The 16,506-nt window shown below is 48.8% G+C and overlaps 1 protein-coding gene across 2 annotated transcripts in view; it reads left to right on the top strand.

The window, feature by feature from the left end:
* The window catches only part of LOC138580052 (methanethiol oxidase-like), a 489,426-nt gene that overhangs the window by 210,937 nt on the left and 261,983 nt on the right, over positions 1–16,506 (top strand). For both annotated transcript variants that reach the window (XM_069650290.1, XM_069650292.1), the window contains exon 5: positions 10,393–10,513. In XM_069650290.1, coding sequence (XP_069506391.1) covers positions 10,393–10,513 — 121 coding nt within the window. The remainder of the gene's footprint in view (positions 1–10,392; positions 10,514–16,506) is intronic.

Below are 16,506 nucleotides of genomic sequence, written 5' to 3'. Positions count from 1 at the left end.
CACCGGTCGCCTTCCCCGTCCTCATCCGAGGACTCCGCCAGATGGCGGGTAGCTTGTCCCAACAAGCATTCATCCCATGCGGAATGGGACGCAGTTCGCAAGGAGATGATGGCGATTTTCAAATCGCAGGGCACCGTTCCATCCGCGCCTTCGAGAGAAGCCGGCAAGGAACGCGCTAGGGCCACCGCTCAGACGCCTTCGGGCTCGGGCGGTCGGCGCGATCATCGGGAGCTGACGAGGTCCCGATCGGACAAGGTTGATCGCTATAGTCATGCCAGGTCCAGGTCCGGGTCCTTGACGTCCTCGAGACCGTGGGAGCCTGTGAGGCCTTCTAGGGACTCTCTCGAGGCTCTGGCTCTGAGGAAGTCATCAACGCCATCAGCGCCGAGGCCGTCGAAGGACATGCTCGGGGCTCCGGCCTCGAAGCCGTTGTCGAAGTCGTCGGCGCCTTGCTCGACGTCGACACCGATTCCATCAACGCCCTCGACACCTTTTGAGGACGCTTTACCGGAGGTGCCCCAGAGGGCCATGGAACCTCTGAGGAAGGCCCTGAGCAAATCAGTGAGGCCTGTGTTTGGACCTTTTACTGTACCTTCCTCCAGGGATTTATTCCAGCCTTTGGATTACATCTCAGATGTGGAAGAAGGGTCAGATGAGGAGGGGATTGTACCTCCTGAGGTTCCTGATGACCTGTTGTCTGCTCACAGCCAGATGGAAGACCTGCGTCAATCCTTACATGACGCCAGTGGTCTGGACACCTCCCTGGAGGTGGAGTTTGGCAGGCATGAGCCTGGTACACATGCCAAGTCTTCCTACAGGCGTCTCATGTCGAGGGTGACGGAGTACTTGGGGTGGTCTGCTCCGCCTGTGGATTTTCTGCAGGATAACCTGACAGATATTTTGGACCAGGGTCCACCCACTGACCATTTCATATGGCCTTACAAAGAAGGGTGGCAGCGGCTTGGACTGCTCCGGAGAATCTCCCGGCAGTGAATAAGTTGCTACTGAAAAAATACCGTCCAGCCAGTGGCGACCCCTGCTACTTGTCTACGCACCCCACTCCGGAGAGTTTGGTGGTGCAGGCGGCTACGGCCCCAGCAAAGCAGGCTGCGTACCCTACCATCCCTCCAGATAGGGACGACAAGCGCTTTGACGGTTGGGCGAAGAAAGTGTTTTCATCTGGGGGTATGGCTTTAAAGGTAGCCAACTCTGTTTGTGCCTTGGCAAGATTCACTCACACTCTGGAATTGTGTATCTTTGGCGGCTGAACATATTCCCGAAGGGAAGGAACGGGATGGTTTTCTTGCCCTCGTTCAGGATGGCAAGGATGCCATGTGTGTATCCGTTCAGTCGGGTCTGGATGTGGCAGACTGTGTCAACTTTTTGGCAGCAAGGCGGACAAGAGCCTTGAGAGGCTGCAGCAAAGTCATTGAGTACTGCAGTACGTCAACCTCTGCCTTTTCGTCCTAGGGGACAGCAATGGATGGGAGGTTCCTTTCGATGCTACTCTTCCTTTGGTAGATCGAGGGGAGCTGTCAGTTAAAGGGGCCAACGTAGAAGTACCAGAGGTGGAAAACAAGGTACTCGAGGTGCCAAAGCCACTCGGGCAGTTGCCTCTTTGCCCTCAGGCACTGTCGCAGCCGCTTCAGCTCAGTCATGAGGCCATGTCCCTTGGTTCGCCGGTTGGGGGAAGGCTGGCGCAGCATCTTGTAGAATGGCGTACCATTACTTCAGATATGTGGGTTCTGGAGATCATAACCCACGGCCACTGTCTTCCTTTCCGGCAGAGGCCTCACGACAATCCACCGGGGAAGCTCTCTTTGAAGAGTCCGGATCTGCTCCTTGTGCAGGAAATCAAATCCCTGCTGGCGAAAGGCGCCATAGAAGTGGTGCCTGTAGCGGAGAGGAACAAGGGATGGTATCCCCCATATTTTTTGATCCCGAAAAAAGACAGGGGATTGAGACCCATCATGGACTTGCGTGGGTTGAACAAGCTCCTCAGGAAGGACAAGTTCAAGATGGTTACTCTCTCTCAAGTCCTCCATGCCCTTCAACTTCAGAACTGGTTGGTGTCTCTCGACCTCAAGGATGCTTACGTTCATGTGCCGATTCATCCCAAGCACAGGAAGTACCTGAGGTTCACGGTTGGCGACTCGCATTTTCAGTTCCGGGTCCTGCCGTTCGGGTTGACCTCCGCCCAGAGGGTCTTCACCAAGCTAATGGTGGTGGTGGTGGTAGCGTATCTCAGGAAAGGGGGGATTCACGTCTACCCCTACCTGGACGATTGGTTGATCAGGGCACGCTCTCCCGAGCAAGTCCTGGATCATCTGTCAGTCACCTGCCACTACCTTTACAGGCTGGGCTTCTCCCTCAACTTAAAGAAGTCCCACTTGACATCTACCCAGCGGCTCCAGTACATCGGAGCAGTGCTCGACACATCCTTGGGGCAGTGTTCGCCTCCCCAGGTGAGGGCTCATCACATTCTGCAGATGGTGGACAAGTTTTAACATGCCCAGAGTCTTCCGGCGTTCGAGTTCTTGAGGTTGTTCGGCCTCATGGCATCCTGCATTCTACTAGTTCCAGAGGCCAGGCTGCGGATGGGATCTCTGAAGTGGGCTCTCAAGATGCAGTGGTCACAGTCCTCCGGCAGGAAGTCGGATCCCGTTCAGGTACCGCCCTCGGTCGCCCAGGATCTTCTCTGGTGGGCCGTCGAAGGCAATCTGATGAAGGCGGCTCCATTTTGGCTACCCTGGCCGGAGGTGACGATCGTGACGGACGCATCCCTCACGGGATGGGGAGCTCATGCCAACGAGTTGACAGTCAGCGGTCGTTGGTCTCCGTCAGAGTCCAGACTCCATATCAATCTGTTGGAGCTGAGGGCTGTCAGGCTAGCCCTGAAGGCTTTTCTGCCGTCTGTGCAGGGGAAGAATGTCCTGATTCTGACGGACAATACAGGGGCCATGCACTACCTCAACAAAAAGGGGGCGGCAGGGTCCCTCCCACTGTGCAGAGGCGATGCAGCTCTGGTTCTGGGCCATCCAGCAGGAAATTTAGATCTCGGCAGTTCATCTGGCCGGAGACGAAAACGAGGCGGCAGGTGCTCTGAGCAGGCAGAGCACGGTCTCTCACGAGTGGGAGCTGGCTCAGGAAGTTCTTTTGGAGATCTTCCCCCTTTGGGGGACCCCACAAGTGGATCTCTTCGCCACCAGTGTCAACCGGAAGTGCGAAAGATTCTGCTCGCGGGAATTCCCTCCAAGAGGAGCCTTAGGGGACGCGTTCGTGGTGGAGTGGTCATTCCCACTGCTGTACGCGTTTCCTCCAGTCCCCGTCATTCCACAAGTGTTGCAGAGGTTACGGAGGTAAGGTTCCCGAATGATCCTCATTGCTCCGGCATGGACCAGGAGAGCGTGTTACCCGGACCTTCTCGAAATGTCCATCTGCCCTCCACGCCATCTTCCCTATCGAGACGATCTGCTCTCACGGGAGGGGGGTCGGGTTCTCCATCCAGAGGTCAAGTCTCTCAGCCTTCATGCTTGGTTTCTGAAAGGTTGAGGTATAAGGATTAGGACCTCCCTGAAGAGGTGATGGAGGTGTTGCTTTCGGCCAGAAGGCCCGCAACAAAGTCCCTGTCCCATTGCCGTTGGAGAAAGTTCTGCGACTGGTGCAGGGTAAAGAATTGGATACTTTTTCATGTGCCATTCCTGTGGTTTTGTCTTTTTTGCTTTCATTAGCCCAAAAGGGCCTGCAAGTGGGTACCATTAAGGGTTACCTGGCGGCGCTGTCCATATTTAAGCGCTCGTCTGAGGAGTGTTCTTATTTTAAGATTCCTTTGATTTCTCAGTTTCTGAAAGGGCTAACTAATGTGTTTCCTCCGTCACCTTTGCAGGTGCCTGGTTGGGATTTGAACTTAGTTTTAAAGTTCCTGATGGGAGCACCGTTTGAGCCCTTACATTCTTGTCCATTGAGACTGTTGTCCTTTAAGACTGTATTTTTAGTTGCGGTTACTTCCGCTCGCAGAGTGAGTGAGTTGCGGGCACTATCCAGCAAGCCACCTTTCACGGTGTTCCATAAGGACAGGGTTGTCCTTAGGATTCGTCCTTCTTTTCTTCCGAAGGTTGTGTCAGAATTTCATTTGAGCCAGAAGGTAATTCTTCTGGTGTTCTATCCTCATCCGCATCCTGGTAAGGAAGAGGAGAGGCTCCATAGGTTGGATCCTAGGAGAGCTTTAAGTTTCTACATCTCACGCATGTCCCGGGTCAGAGTGGACGATCAGCTATTTGTAGGATACGCTGGAAGGCGTTTTGGTCAAGCTGTTTCTAAGCAGACCTTGTCCCGTTGGATCATCTTGACAATCCATGAATGCTACCGTCTGGCGGGTAAGGACCCTCCAGTGGGCTTACAGGCTCATTCTACTAGGGGTGTGGCTGCCTCCACTGCTCTGCAGAGGGGTTTTCCCATTCATAATATTTATGAAGCAGCCACATGGGCCATACTTTTGTCAGACACTATTCCCTGGATTCCATTCATGGGCAAGATTTAGCCTTTGGTAAGGCGGTCCTCTATTCCGCAATTTGATTGGGCATTCGAAAATTCTAAATTCTTTTCCCTCCTCCATACGTTGGTACTGCTTTGGGAGTCTGTCATAGATGTGGAATACGTCGGAGGACACAATCCCCTCGAAGAACAAGTTACTTTCTTACCTGGTAACGTTCTTTCGATGAGATGTTTCTCCGACATATTCCACATCGCACCCTCCCAGCCTGCCCCTCTACAGAATTTCTTATGCGATTGCAGCTTACGTTTCCGCAAGGCTTTCTGCAGTCATACTGGCAGGAGATTGGTGCCACACGTTCTGGGAAAAAACTACAACTGAGGCTACTGGTGCCGTGCGTCCTATATATAACATCCGGTGACGTCGACCCCGACAGAGGCCCTCGAGGATAGCCTATCGACGTCATCGACGCAGGATGCGTACACCGAAAAAATTTCCGAGGCAGCACAGCTGTGGTGATTACTGTCATAGATGTGGAATACGTCGGAGGAACATCCCATCGAAAGAACGTTACCAGGTAAGAAAGTAACTTGGTCTTCTCTGGAGTTCATAGTACTCCATTGGGGATTTGTGGCAGAATTACCATCGGTAGAATTCCAAGTGGCAATTCTGGCAATTTTTGGGAGGAAAAGTGAAAATCGTAATTCCACTAGTGGTAATTCCTCCAAAACTTGTAATTTGGCGGTGCAGGGAAAATGGAGGTAGCAGAATTACCTCCACTTTTTTCCTGCACCGAAAAACTCGCAATGAGGAATAAGAGAACCTGAGTGTCTGCATTTTAGGTAAACCAGAATGTTCCTTTCCCAAAAGCTGTCTTGCTGGTCAAGTGTCAGTGACGCCTTCTGGGAAATTCTTCACAACCACTAAGCCAAGCAAAGGCACGCATGTGGCTCAGAATGTCTGCCCTCAGCCAACACTCTTCACCATCTCTTTCAGGAGTGGAAGATTGCACTGTTTAATATTCCAATATTCGAAATAGCCTATTGGGGAAGGGCAAAAATCCCCTCCTTATTTAACCCAACTCATTGATGTACGTTGAAATGGGATTCCCTGGACTAATGGGCGTTCCAGTGAGCAGAGAACAGCCTATGTGGGATGAGGCTGAGCCACCCCACACCCATGCAGGATAGAGCTGGGGGAGCCAAGGATTTCTGGCATAGGGCCGAGCCAGTGCCGAGCCAGGGGCTCTGGCCTGGCTTTTAGGGCCAAACATGAGCTGAGCCAGGGAAATTATGCGCGAAATAGGAGAGCTATGTGTCAGGGGTTGACGGGGCATGGAAAAGAAGCTGGGGTTACAGAAAAGGGGTTTGAGGGGGCTAGGGGCTGAGAAAAGGAGCGCAAGGGGACTAGGGGCCCAGAAAAGGGGGCAAGGGGGCAGAGAAGAGGGTGAAAGGGGGCTGGTGCCAGAGAAAGAGGTGCAAGTGGGCTGGGGCCCGTAAAAAGAGGTACAAGGGGGCTGGGAGCAGAGAAAGAGGTGCAAGGGGACTGGAGGCTGAGAAGAGGGGTTCAAGGGTGCTAAGAAAAGTGGTTTGAGGTGGCTGGGGGATGGGAAAAGGAGTGCAAGGGGGCTGGGGGACAGTAAGAGGGGTGCAAAGGGGCTGAAGGCGTAAAAAGGGGTGCAAGCGGACTAGGGGCCCAGGAAAGGGCTTCAACGGGGCTGGGGCCTGAGAAAAGAGGTGCAAGGGGGCTGGGGACTGAGAAATGTGGTCTGAGGGGGCTGAGAAAAGGAGTGCAAGGGGGTTTGGGGCCAAGCAATGAGGTGTGAGGGGCAAGGGGCCAAGCAAAGGCGTGATAGGAGGGATTGGGTGGCCAAGCAAAGTGGTTCGGGGCTGAGAAAAGGGGTGTGAGGGGATGGGGCAGAGAAAAGCAGTGAGGGGACTGGGACAAGAAAAGCCATAACATGGGGCTGGGGAGAAAGAGGGGTCGCACTGATCATTTTGCGAGAAAAGAGGCTGGCAGCACTCAGGGCGAGGTGGGGGAGTCTGGGGTGCTGGTGCGGTTAAAGGCCCTTTACCCGTACCAGCACATCCAGACCCCCCTTTACTAAAGGTGGCTTGGCTGGGAAGGAGCATGATGGCAGGGGCGGTAAAAGGGAGCAAACCTATCTTAAAATGCACTGCTGTGCAACAGGAGGGCACTTGCATGACTTCATGTTTGTAACCTGGCCAGCCAATAAATGAGTTGCTGGGGCAGGACTGGAAGTCAGGCCGGCAGCCGGGACAGGAAGTAAGACGAGCCCGCTTCTGAGGTGCAGTCGGCACTTCAGGAGCGTGTTTTTTTAACATTTTTTCTTTACCGGTGCGGGCAGCTGAAGGGGCTCGTGGCCAGCCCCTGCTTTGGGCAGGCACTGACCCGAGGTGAGGGTCAGGCCATATTTCAAGTTGTGACCCGGGCCGGTCTGAGCCCCTCCGGGCTCGCCGAGCACTAATGCAGGGGCAGAATCTGGACCCTGGCCTGCCCCATGCTTTCTGACTGGTGACACCTGTTGGTGGTGCTTTGGCATTCCTGATATCCTAATAAAGTATATTGGATGTCATTATATTTTGGTTTGTTCTGTGGGGGCAATGCATCCAGGGCCCCCTTGTACTCTACTGTTGGCTTCTAAAGTCTTGGTTGCTGCTACTAGGAGGGAAAAGGCGGACTTCAAGACTTTGTTACGTCCAAAGGATGCATTGAAGATGGCTTACCTCTATTTGTAAGACAATCCTGCGTGCCTCGAGCGGCATCCTGAGGCTAGGGTAGGGGTACAGACATCTTGGCCTGAGAAGGACTGAACAGTTAAAGGAAGCTAGTCATCCAGTCACCTGGGTCTTCCTTAAGCGCTGGCAGCCCCAAACCAAAAACCTGCTTTGCCAATTTCCACAGAAGTGTGTACTTGCACTCATTCGTTTCCTTAAAGGAGAGCTTCCTAACAGGCTTCTCTGAAGTTTTAGCTGTCGTCAGTGACTGGAGATGTCGCCTTTTAGAGATTACAGGGCAGGATTGCGCAATATATTCGTGCTGTACTGGTATTCACCAGCTCCGTGTCAGGTGGGTTACTACTCACTGAGATGTTTCAAGGCCTAAAAGTAGAAAGGTGAATATAGATTATAGTATTAGGAGACGTGATGTAAGCTGTAAGCAGACCTAGCCTACACCATGGAAGAAGCTTCAGTGCCCACTTGGGGCGCGGACAAAGATCTATTCACTCAACAGCAGAGCCTTTCCAGGGTGCTCTGCTCTGACTTGCTGGTAACAGTTTTCGCTGCCAATGAATTTTCTGGGCACGGAGCTGTTCAGAGACAGGAAGAGAGGAAGCGGCAGCAGATGAATGCCATCAATTCTTCATGCCAGTAGTTTGTCTGGGCAGCGGGACATGCAGAAAAAGGAATGTAATGGTTTTCCATCAAATTCATATTTTTTCTTGGATTCATATTTTTTTCTTAGGAATTGTTTGGGCGTCACACTGAAGGCCAATCCAAGACACACGGCCAGGGATATCCCAGCTGAAATGAAAACAGCCTTTTCTTGTGTGATTAAATGAATAGGCAGCGTGTTGCCATGAGAGGACTGTTTGCACGTTTTGTGATTAGCTTGCCTCATCTTATGATGTCGGATGTTATGATTTTATACATGCATATTATTGACGATAGGGGGAGTACCATATTTCATGTGTTACTCTAATATTTGCAATGCTTGTGTGTTTCACATTTTTCATTAAATAAACACCTCTTCATGGTGTGAAAAGGACCATTCAATGCGCAGTCATTTTTACACTATTGATCTTCTATGAATTGTTTACCCGTCAGTAAATGACATTCATTTATTTCTGACAAATACAAAACGTGGAAGGGCCATATAGGAAAGGACAGGATCACACTCCTCAAGGCTCTGCATCAAGGTGATTACCCTCCCTCTATCCTTGCCCTCTGAAGAAGCAAGCATACTTTGCCTCCGGCAAGAGGAGTCAATAAAAAAGGAGCTACTCCAACCCTGTGTATCTATCTTTTCCCACCCCCTCTCACCATTCCAGCACTGGCCCCCAAAAGCTTCTGGGGAGCACAGGCAAGCTTGTGTGGGGCTGCCTGGAGCATACATAGCACATGTCATTGCGGATAATGAGTTAGATAGAAGCTAAGCTCAAGCACTGCCGAGCATGAGGACGGTCCCGCAGGCATAGGCTGCAGTGCAGGCACGGGGAGGCAGCTATGGCCTTCCGGGAGCCACTTGAGAGGTGTGGTGGAGTGCTGTGGGAATTAGGTGATTACACGCCTCTGGGGAATTGATTTGTGGAGCAGACGGAGGAGATCGGGAAAGCCTGAGAGCACAGCATGGGACTGCGTGATGCAGTGAAGAACATGCATGTGTGGATCATGGTAAGCTGTGAGACCTGCAGTGACTGTGGGAATGCCAGCAGGGCTTTGCACAACCACTGGAGACTGGCCATGGGATGCTACAGGGAGCATCACGGCAACATTTGCATAAGGAATGCCACGGGAACCCAGCAAGGACCAATAATGTTGCTGGGAGAGGCAATGCAGACCTGGGACACTGCATGAGCAAACAGCAAGATCCAGCCATCATGAAGACTCTTGTTAGTCATAGGCCGGGGCTTTACACTGGAGTAGGTGTGAAATAAACAATAGCATTGGCCACTTGCTATATTTAGACTTCATCAGTATAACTGAACTGTAATGTTCTGTAATGTACTTCTACAATCAAACTTTGAACCTCACAGCTCAGATACCCGCTGTTGATGTCATTCGGTTTAATGCTAAATGCCTAATGCTCTTTAAACGATTCTTTTCATTAACCTGTTAACGCTTTAAAGTCTGTGAAGGGCAAGTCTCATAGTTATTTTTTGTACTGTGTGTAGTATTGTAACATTATATTGTTGATGTAATGCATATTTTAGTTGTGAAGCGCAAGGTTATCATTACCAATTATTGTCTTTGCAAAGTGTGTGATAAGCCCCCAGAGAGCCTTAGCTGTCATCGCTCCATTTAGTCCACAAACCTCCTGGTTTCACCTCCTGCCTCCAATCAGGTCATCGCATCCTACCATGCAAGTGTGACACTGTATAGACTGAGGAAGAGCTTCTGCCATGCAAGAGCACTGCCTCATAGTGTACCTTTACACACTATCATGCAACACTCTAACCTTATCATCTTAAGGGTAGAAATGCAAATGTGCATGACACCAGCTTTGTAGTCCGATAGGATGGGCCAGACCATCAGCAGTACTGTCTATGGGTAGGGAGTGTACAGTACTAGGCTTGTACTTTGTTAACAATGACAGAGGTCTTCTACTGAGAACTATCAGAAGCTTCAATAGCTTGTTCTTTGGGCTCTAGCCCACCCAGGAGACGCCCAACCACATTTCAGTGCTCTGTGCCATAACAGAGGGGAATTTTCTTTTGCATAGTGGTCTGATCCCGATCAAAGGGATTGGCCAGCCTGAAATGCCAGGTGAGTCTCCTTCAAACAAGAGTACCAGCAGAAACCCCAGACATGTGTTACTGCCTCTTTGCAGTGTATCTATGGGTAGGGGCTGTACCTTGCAAGAGTGCTGCTCTCGTTTTCTTTGCTTAATACCACACCCTCGCTGTCTACTTTCCCAAAAAAGGAGAGAGCTGGAGAAGTAGAGTTAGGTGATACTTATGATAGGTGAAGACATTTAAGAATGGGGTATGGAGCAATGAGATGGATGATAATATTATTAAATGGGATATCATTAGGAACAATGAATCCCCCTAAATACTGGCAGAAAGGGAGAAGAATAAACACAACTAAATGTGCTGGAGGAGGTGGGGCTAGACATCTAACTGTCCAATAATTGCTTTGTGTGTTCTTTCTCCCTAGGCAGTGGAGCCTATTGATGTCTACTTCAAGTGCAACCTGGCCAACCCTCACTCAATACACTGCCTGGCCAGCGGCGAGGTTATGATCAGCTGTGTTGGAGACCCTTCTGGTAATGCCAAAGGTACAGGCCATCTTCTTCTATTGCTTTGGGATGGGCACTGCATGCACAGCCCACGCTGACCTCTGCTTCCATGGGCTGGTACCGTCTTGCCATGTTTCAGCCTTAGTATGGAGTTCATTGGACACAGTTGGGCCTTAACACCAATCACCCCCAAGGGGCATTATGATCAGGAGCTAGGACCCCTAATCCATTAGAAATATTAAGATACTTGTTTGGGGTGTTGCTTGAAGTAGAACTCCCTGTATCTAAATGGCATATTAGCAGTATGTTTAAATGTGTTTATTTTTATTTATTTACTGATTTATAACGTGCAGGAACCCGGGGGTATCAGGGCACACAAATTCAAATAGGATAACAAAGGTACAGGACATGAGCAGGGTAACAGTGACAAAAAAGGGGGTTTACTCAAGAGAAAGGTCTTCAGTGTCTTTCTGAAGGCTTTGATGTTTGTGTCTAACCTCGGGAGTAAAGGAAGCGAGTTCCAGATTTTGGCTGAGCAGGTGGCAAACGATCTGCCTGGTCCTCTTGAATGGTGGACAGTTGACCAGCCTTAGGTTAGTGGATCTAAGTGACCGTGAGGGCTCATACCAGGACACTATTGATTTCAGCTAGCTCAGGGATTTCCCATAAAGGTATTTGTGAAGTAGGGGAACTGCTTTGACTAGATATCTGGCACCTACAGGGAACCAGTGTAAGCATTGTCGATGGATTGAAATGTGGCACTTTCTCAGTATCATCTTTACAATCCGAACTGCATAATTCTGAACAGTCTGGAGCTTCTGTTTGCTCCTCTTGTCAATGCCCACCCGCAAAGCACTAGAGTAGTCTATTCTAGACAGGATAACTGCTCGGGACATTGAAGCACAATTATTTTCGGTGAGATATGGGCAGATATTCCTAAGGAGTTTTAAATAGTAGGTGCAGTTTTTGCGCCCTGGGCTGCATGTGACTCAGCGCTCAAGGCGCAGTCAAGATGTAGGAGAAGGGTTCTTAATTTGTCCTGCACTAGGATGTTACATTCCTGCATAGAAAAATCCTGGTAATCAGAGCCTAATTTTGCTCTTGCATCATTAAGGAACATCCAGTTGTTTCTCATCCATGAGTAGATCAGATTGTATATATTTTGGAGGTTTAAGGTGTCTGCAGCATGATTCCCCGATGTCTCTGAGACCAGCTGGGTGTCATCTGCGAAGTTGGTAAAAAACACTCCTGAAATGGGTAGCTACTGTTGAAAGGCCGGCCCATACTTGATAGTACTAACATCTCATTTTAATGGCACAGTAACAATATATCTCAGAAGTACTGCTGTACTTTTTAAGGTATAGTATGCGCACTTCTCGGCAGGGCCCCAATGGTTTTAATTGGACTGGCCACAGATTCTTGTGCAGGGGTACTATACTTTTAAAGGGACAGTCCTCGCGCATCTGAAGAAGGCTTCAGTACATTTAATGGCTCAGAACACGCTCTTCTATCCAGTGCTACTAAGCCTTTAGCAGAACAGTGTCTGCACTTCTCAGCAAGGCAGCTATACAATCAATGGGACGGCTCTTGCACTTATATCAGTAGCAGTTCTACACAGCCAGGTGACAGTAAACGAGGTGTAGGGTGGTAATGAATGGAAGTGATGTAAAGAAGGCAATAGCCATAGCAAACATCATGCCCTCACGTTAGCAGTGATTGGATGGGAGGGAAGTCAATTTAATGTTTGGGGACCTACATTAGCAACGGTACACTATCTCTGCTTCTCAGCAAAGCTTCTAAATATTCAGTAACAGCACAGCTTTGGAGAGATGCTCTACGTTTCATAGGCTAGTACCAGCACTTCTTAGCAGGGATTAATACTATTAGTGTGGGTGGTAACAGTACTTTGTATCAGGGCTGCTTTGTATTTAATGGAGCAGTACTGACCCCTTCTCTCTTGTCCTGCAAGACGGTTACTGGGACAGTGCCTGCAAATCTTAAAATGTCTCCTAAGCTTTTACTAGGACTGAACATGTTCCTATTGGCAGTACTGCTTCACTCTGAATGGGGAAGCATCAACACTCATGAGTAGGGCTCCTGTGCATTTAACTGTGCAGGATATAGACCTTCAATAGACTGGTACTAGCACTTTTTAAGAGGCCTGCTATACCATTCATCGAACAGTACTGACACTTCTGAACAGAACTGCAATACATTTAACAAGACAGTGGTGGCAATGCTGAAAGTGGGGGCTATTCATGTGGAGACAGCCTCACTGAAATGCCCACCGAGAATGGGTGCCCCTAGCCCAGAGGAATCATCCATGGAACCTTCTCACAGCCCACTGCTATTTTCTGTACAGAGAGATATTAAAACAGGAAAGAGTATAGAGTTAGTTTTAGGAGCCACACAATCTGGGAAAAACATAGCCAGCTGCTAGATAGTCTTAAAGGATGACAGAGAAATGCTTGGAATGTAGTTGCTGTTTTAAGAGGCATAGTTCACAGTTGATGTTGCTATCAAAGCTCAGATTCAGCCAGGCAGACGGCATTAATGGTGGATAATGAAATGGAAGTACAGGAGACGAGGGATGCAGCAGTTAACATGCTAACAACTTTGTAGAAATGATTGGATAGTAAGTAAGGCCATTACAATATTTAGGGACTGGGTAACTTCCAATATGATATGATATGATCTTTTATTTGTATCGCGCTCGTACACAAGTGTTTCAGAGCGCGACTAGGCAAGGGAGGGGAGCAGGAGAGAACACAGCACAACATAAAAACGATCTTACTCGGCCCAGTGACATTCAGAACGCGCAAGTGCATGGGAAAGGGAAAAGGGAAAAAGTGCATGGAAGGGGGAGAGTGGAAAGTGCAGAAGCCGAGGAGCACAGATAAATAAAAATAAATAGAAAATTGAGGCAAACTGTGGTAGTGCAGCCAGCAAGTGGCAAGTGCTGTGTTTAAGGCAGCAGACTGGGTAAGTCTGAATAAGTGCAGAAAAAGAAGAAAAATGGGGGGGGGTGTATGGGTACAGATTCAGTCCCCAGTGCAAGGGGTGGCCAGGTGGCAGTGCAGGAAGGTGGCAGGGTGAGCAGGTACCTGGGCCCAGGGGACAGAGGGTGGCCAGGTGCACAGTGCCAAGAGAGAGCAGATCAGCAGGGGAGAAAGGGAGCAAAGGCAGAAGCCAAGACGAAGGTTTTGAGGTGCTTCCGGAACCGGAGATGGTTCTCCTCAATATGTAAGGAAACGTTCAAAAGGGCTATCTAGTGAGCAATATCACTATATCAAAATAAACAACCAAAGGAACATTCTGGAATCCATATCATGGTATTACAGACCAGCATAGGGGCTGTAATAGGTACTATCGGACCATACCAGAGTTATTATCTGAGGCCACATAAGGAGAGTAAGGGGTGATAACACCTGTTAAAGCCCTCCTCTCCGTCCCACTAGCGTTGTGATGCAGTTATGTGGCAAAAACATAAAATCGTGTTAACAAAAACGCTGTTGGAAAAGATGCTTGGAATCTTACAGTGAGTATTGTTCCGGTGGAATGTTGGCAAAGGGAGGCACTAAGCCCTGATGAGGAAGGTTGGAGAGAAATAGCAGGCCTTGCATTTTCAGTTCAGGCCCTTGACTGGTCCATTGTTTACAATGGCCAGCAAAGTGCCAATGTTATAATGATAGTGATTGTCGATAATGCTTGTATGGGGAAAGGGGCACGTTACACATTAGACCGTTTCCACCCATCCAGATGAATGATGTATGATGCTCACATTTAGCAACTGCTTTGGCCAAAACCCACCACATGATTCCTATAGTGATGCCACGGAATCGTTCTATGTGCAGGAAAAATGGTTCTATGAAGAACTGCTAAATATTTTTTGCTGACCTACAGTTTTGCAGAATTTTATTTTTTACCGACCTTTTCACTTTTTTTACCGCAAAATGGAGGGGGAGATCCCACAACCCCTCTTATTACCCCAATCTCCCACCTCGATATATACCTTACACACCAACTCACCATCTGCATTTTGCAGCAAAAAAAGTACTAAAACAAGGGGGTAAAAGTACATCCGTCTAAACTGTAGGTCGGTAAAAGTGGGATAGAGCGGAAAAATCAGCGGTTTCAATGTGTGCGGCATCAAAATGCAAAGGGAGTCATCTCTGGGATGTGTTCCTACAGGGCAGGCCTTACAACAGATTGCACCCCAGGCGGGAAGCATCGTTGGCGCCCTCCCTCGTCCGACCTGCGATTTCATGCAAGCGTCAAGGGCTGAGCAGCGGCAGTGGGGACTATGAGTTAACAAAATTGTCAATGCTGGCATCTGCAGAATTTCATGAACCTCAGAAAACAGCAATAAGAGGGTCAAACCCGAACAGGCCTGGTTATGTTAGTCTGCTTTTGCTCTTCATTTTTAGTAACAATGACCAGTTTGCTGCTATGACTCAGGTCAGAGAATCGACAATTTCAGATCTACACTAATGTCATTCGTATGACCTCAAACATTTAGCCACTCTTAAAAGGTGATGAACTGGTCTTGAACAGTGTTACTCAAACCTCCAAGAACAAGCACCAGCAACATACCCACCGATAGCTGTACAAGGCCGTCTACCTAAGCATTAAAATACATGCATTTATGCAATATGTATTGCATCCAATATCTCACGGGAAGTTAAATATATTTAGGAGGGACACACTTAAACAATATCACTACTTCATGTGATTGGTAAAGTCTACTTTAAACATATGCAGAGAGTTAACATGCATGTACAATTCAACATAGCTCCCAATGTTAATGTTGGAGAGGTGGCGTTCTAAAATTGTGACATTACAATGTGGACTTTACATTGAAACACACTGCAGTGCATTACCGCGGCAGAGAAATGGCAGTTCGAGTATTGGGGTGTGTTTCGCTCATGCTTGTGAACTCTCAAAATTCTTAAATGTTTCCTTCGTGATCACTCAGTTTAGCTCCCGACAGCACCATGAAACTGTAAAATCGCAAAGAAAAACGATGTCTACCATCCCAACATAAAAACAAAAACAATCAAATTCTTAAATGTGGAAGATGACCTTTTCTTGGTTTACTTTTTGCAAATTACTAGTCGTGTGCTGCTTGAATAACAGCGGCCCTTGCACATTGTGCAGTGTATAGACGAATTTCATTTCAAGGGACTTGGAGTACTGCAGGTATCAGGGGAAGCATCTCCAGTGTACCCCAAGCGTAATGCGCTTTGCCCTCCACCCTCACCCCCCAGCCTTGCAGCCCTGCGCCTTTTCACATTCTCCATTATGGTAAAGAACATTGTCCCGCGCTTGGGAGAGAAATGGACTATGCAGAAGGAACTGCCTCCCCAGGGTGTCTTTAGCTGCTGGTGTATCAAATGCAGAAATGGGTGGCATCAAGAGCCCCATGCTCTGAAACATCTTTTGCGCACTGGTTGGTCACACGACAGAAAGTGTGAGCAGGTGATTCCCCAACACTTGAACTATTCTTTAGAGACCTGGCTTTGATTAATGTGGCATTAGCTAGTCATGGCCATTTCCCAGCGTTTGTGTTAAAGGAGATCGGAAGCTGCACCGTTCGGGGTATTTTAAAGGCCATGAATTGATGCTACAGCATGTCACCCTCAATGGAACAAAGAAAGTGAAGCATGCATCCTACAAGTCTGGGTATTTTCATTATACGGAAGACCGGCCAACCGTCCACGGAGACGGTTTCTACTGTAGTTGCTGAGTCGCTTTCCCAAGCCAGCAGCTGTGCAGACTTCGCTCAGCTTTTGGTCCAGCGCCTGCATCCATCCTTCACACCATCATTCACAAGGCGCGTTCGTGTAGGTGTTTGTTTATCTCGTTAGACTAGCATGATTGCTATTCCAAACAAAAGAAGCACAACGACAAAGAACAGTATAAGACAAGTCTGAGCGAACAGTGAAATGTATGAAACTCTTGCACTAAAATAAAGTCAGCAGTGCATGCCCAGGAAAGAGGGAACGACGAACAAAATGCTCGGGAGCGTGAAC

The sequence above is a fragment of the Ambystoma mexicanum genome, chromosome 1p, assembly GCF_040938575.1.
Source record: "Ambystoma mexicanum isolate Mex_15411 chromosome 1p, UKY_AmexF1_1, whole genome shotgun sequence".
Classification (NCBI taxonomy): Eukaryota; Metazoa; Chordata; class Amphibia; order Caudata; family Ambystomatidae; genus Ambystoma; species Ambystoma mexicanum.
Note: the sequence above shows the minus strand (reverse complement) of the source record. Positions and strands in the feature narration are given on the sequence as shown.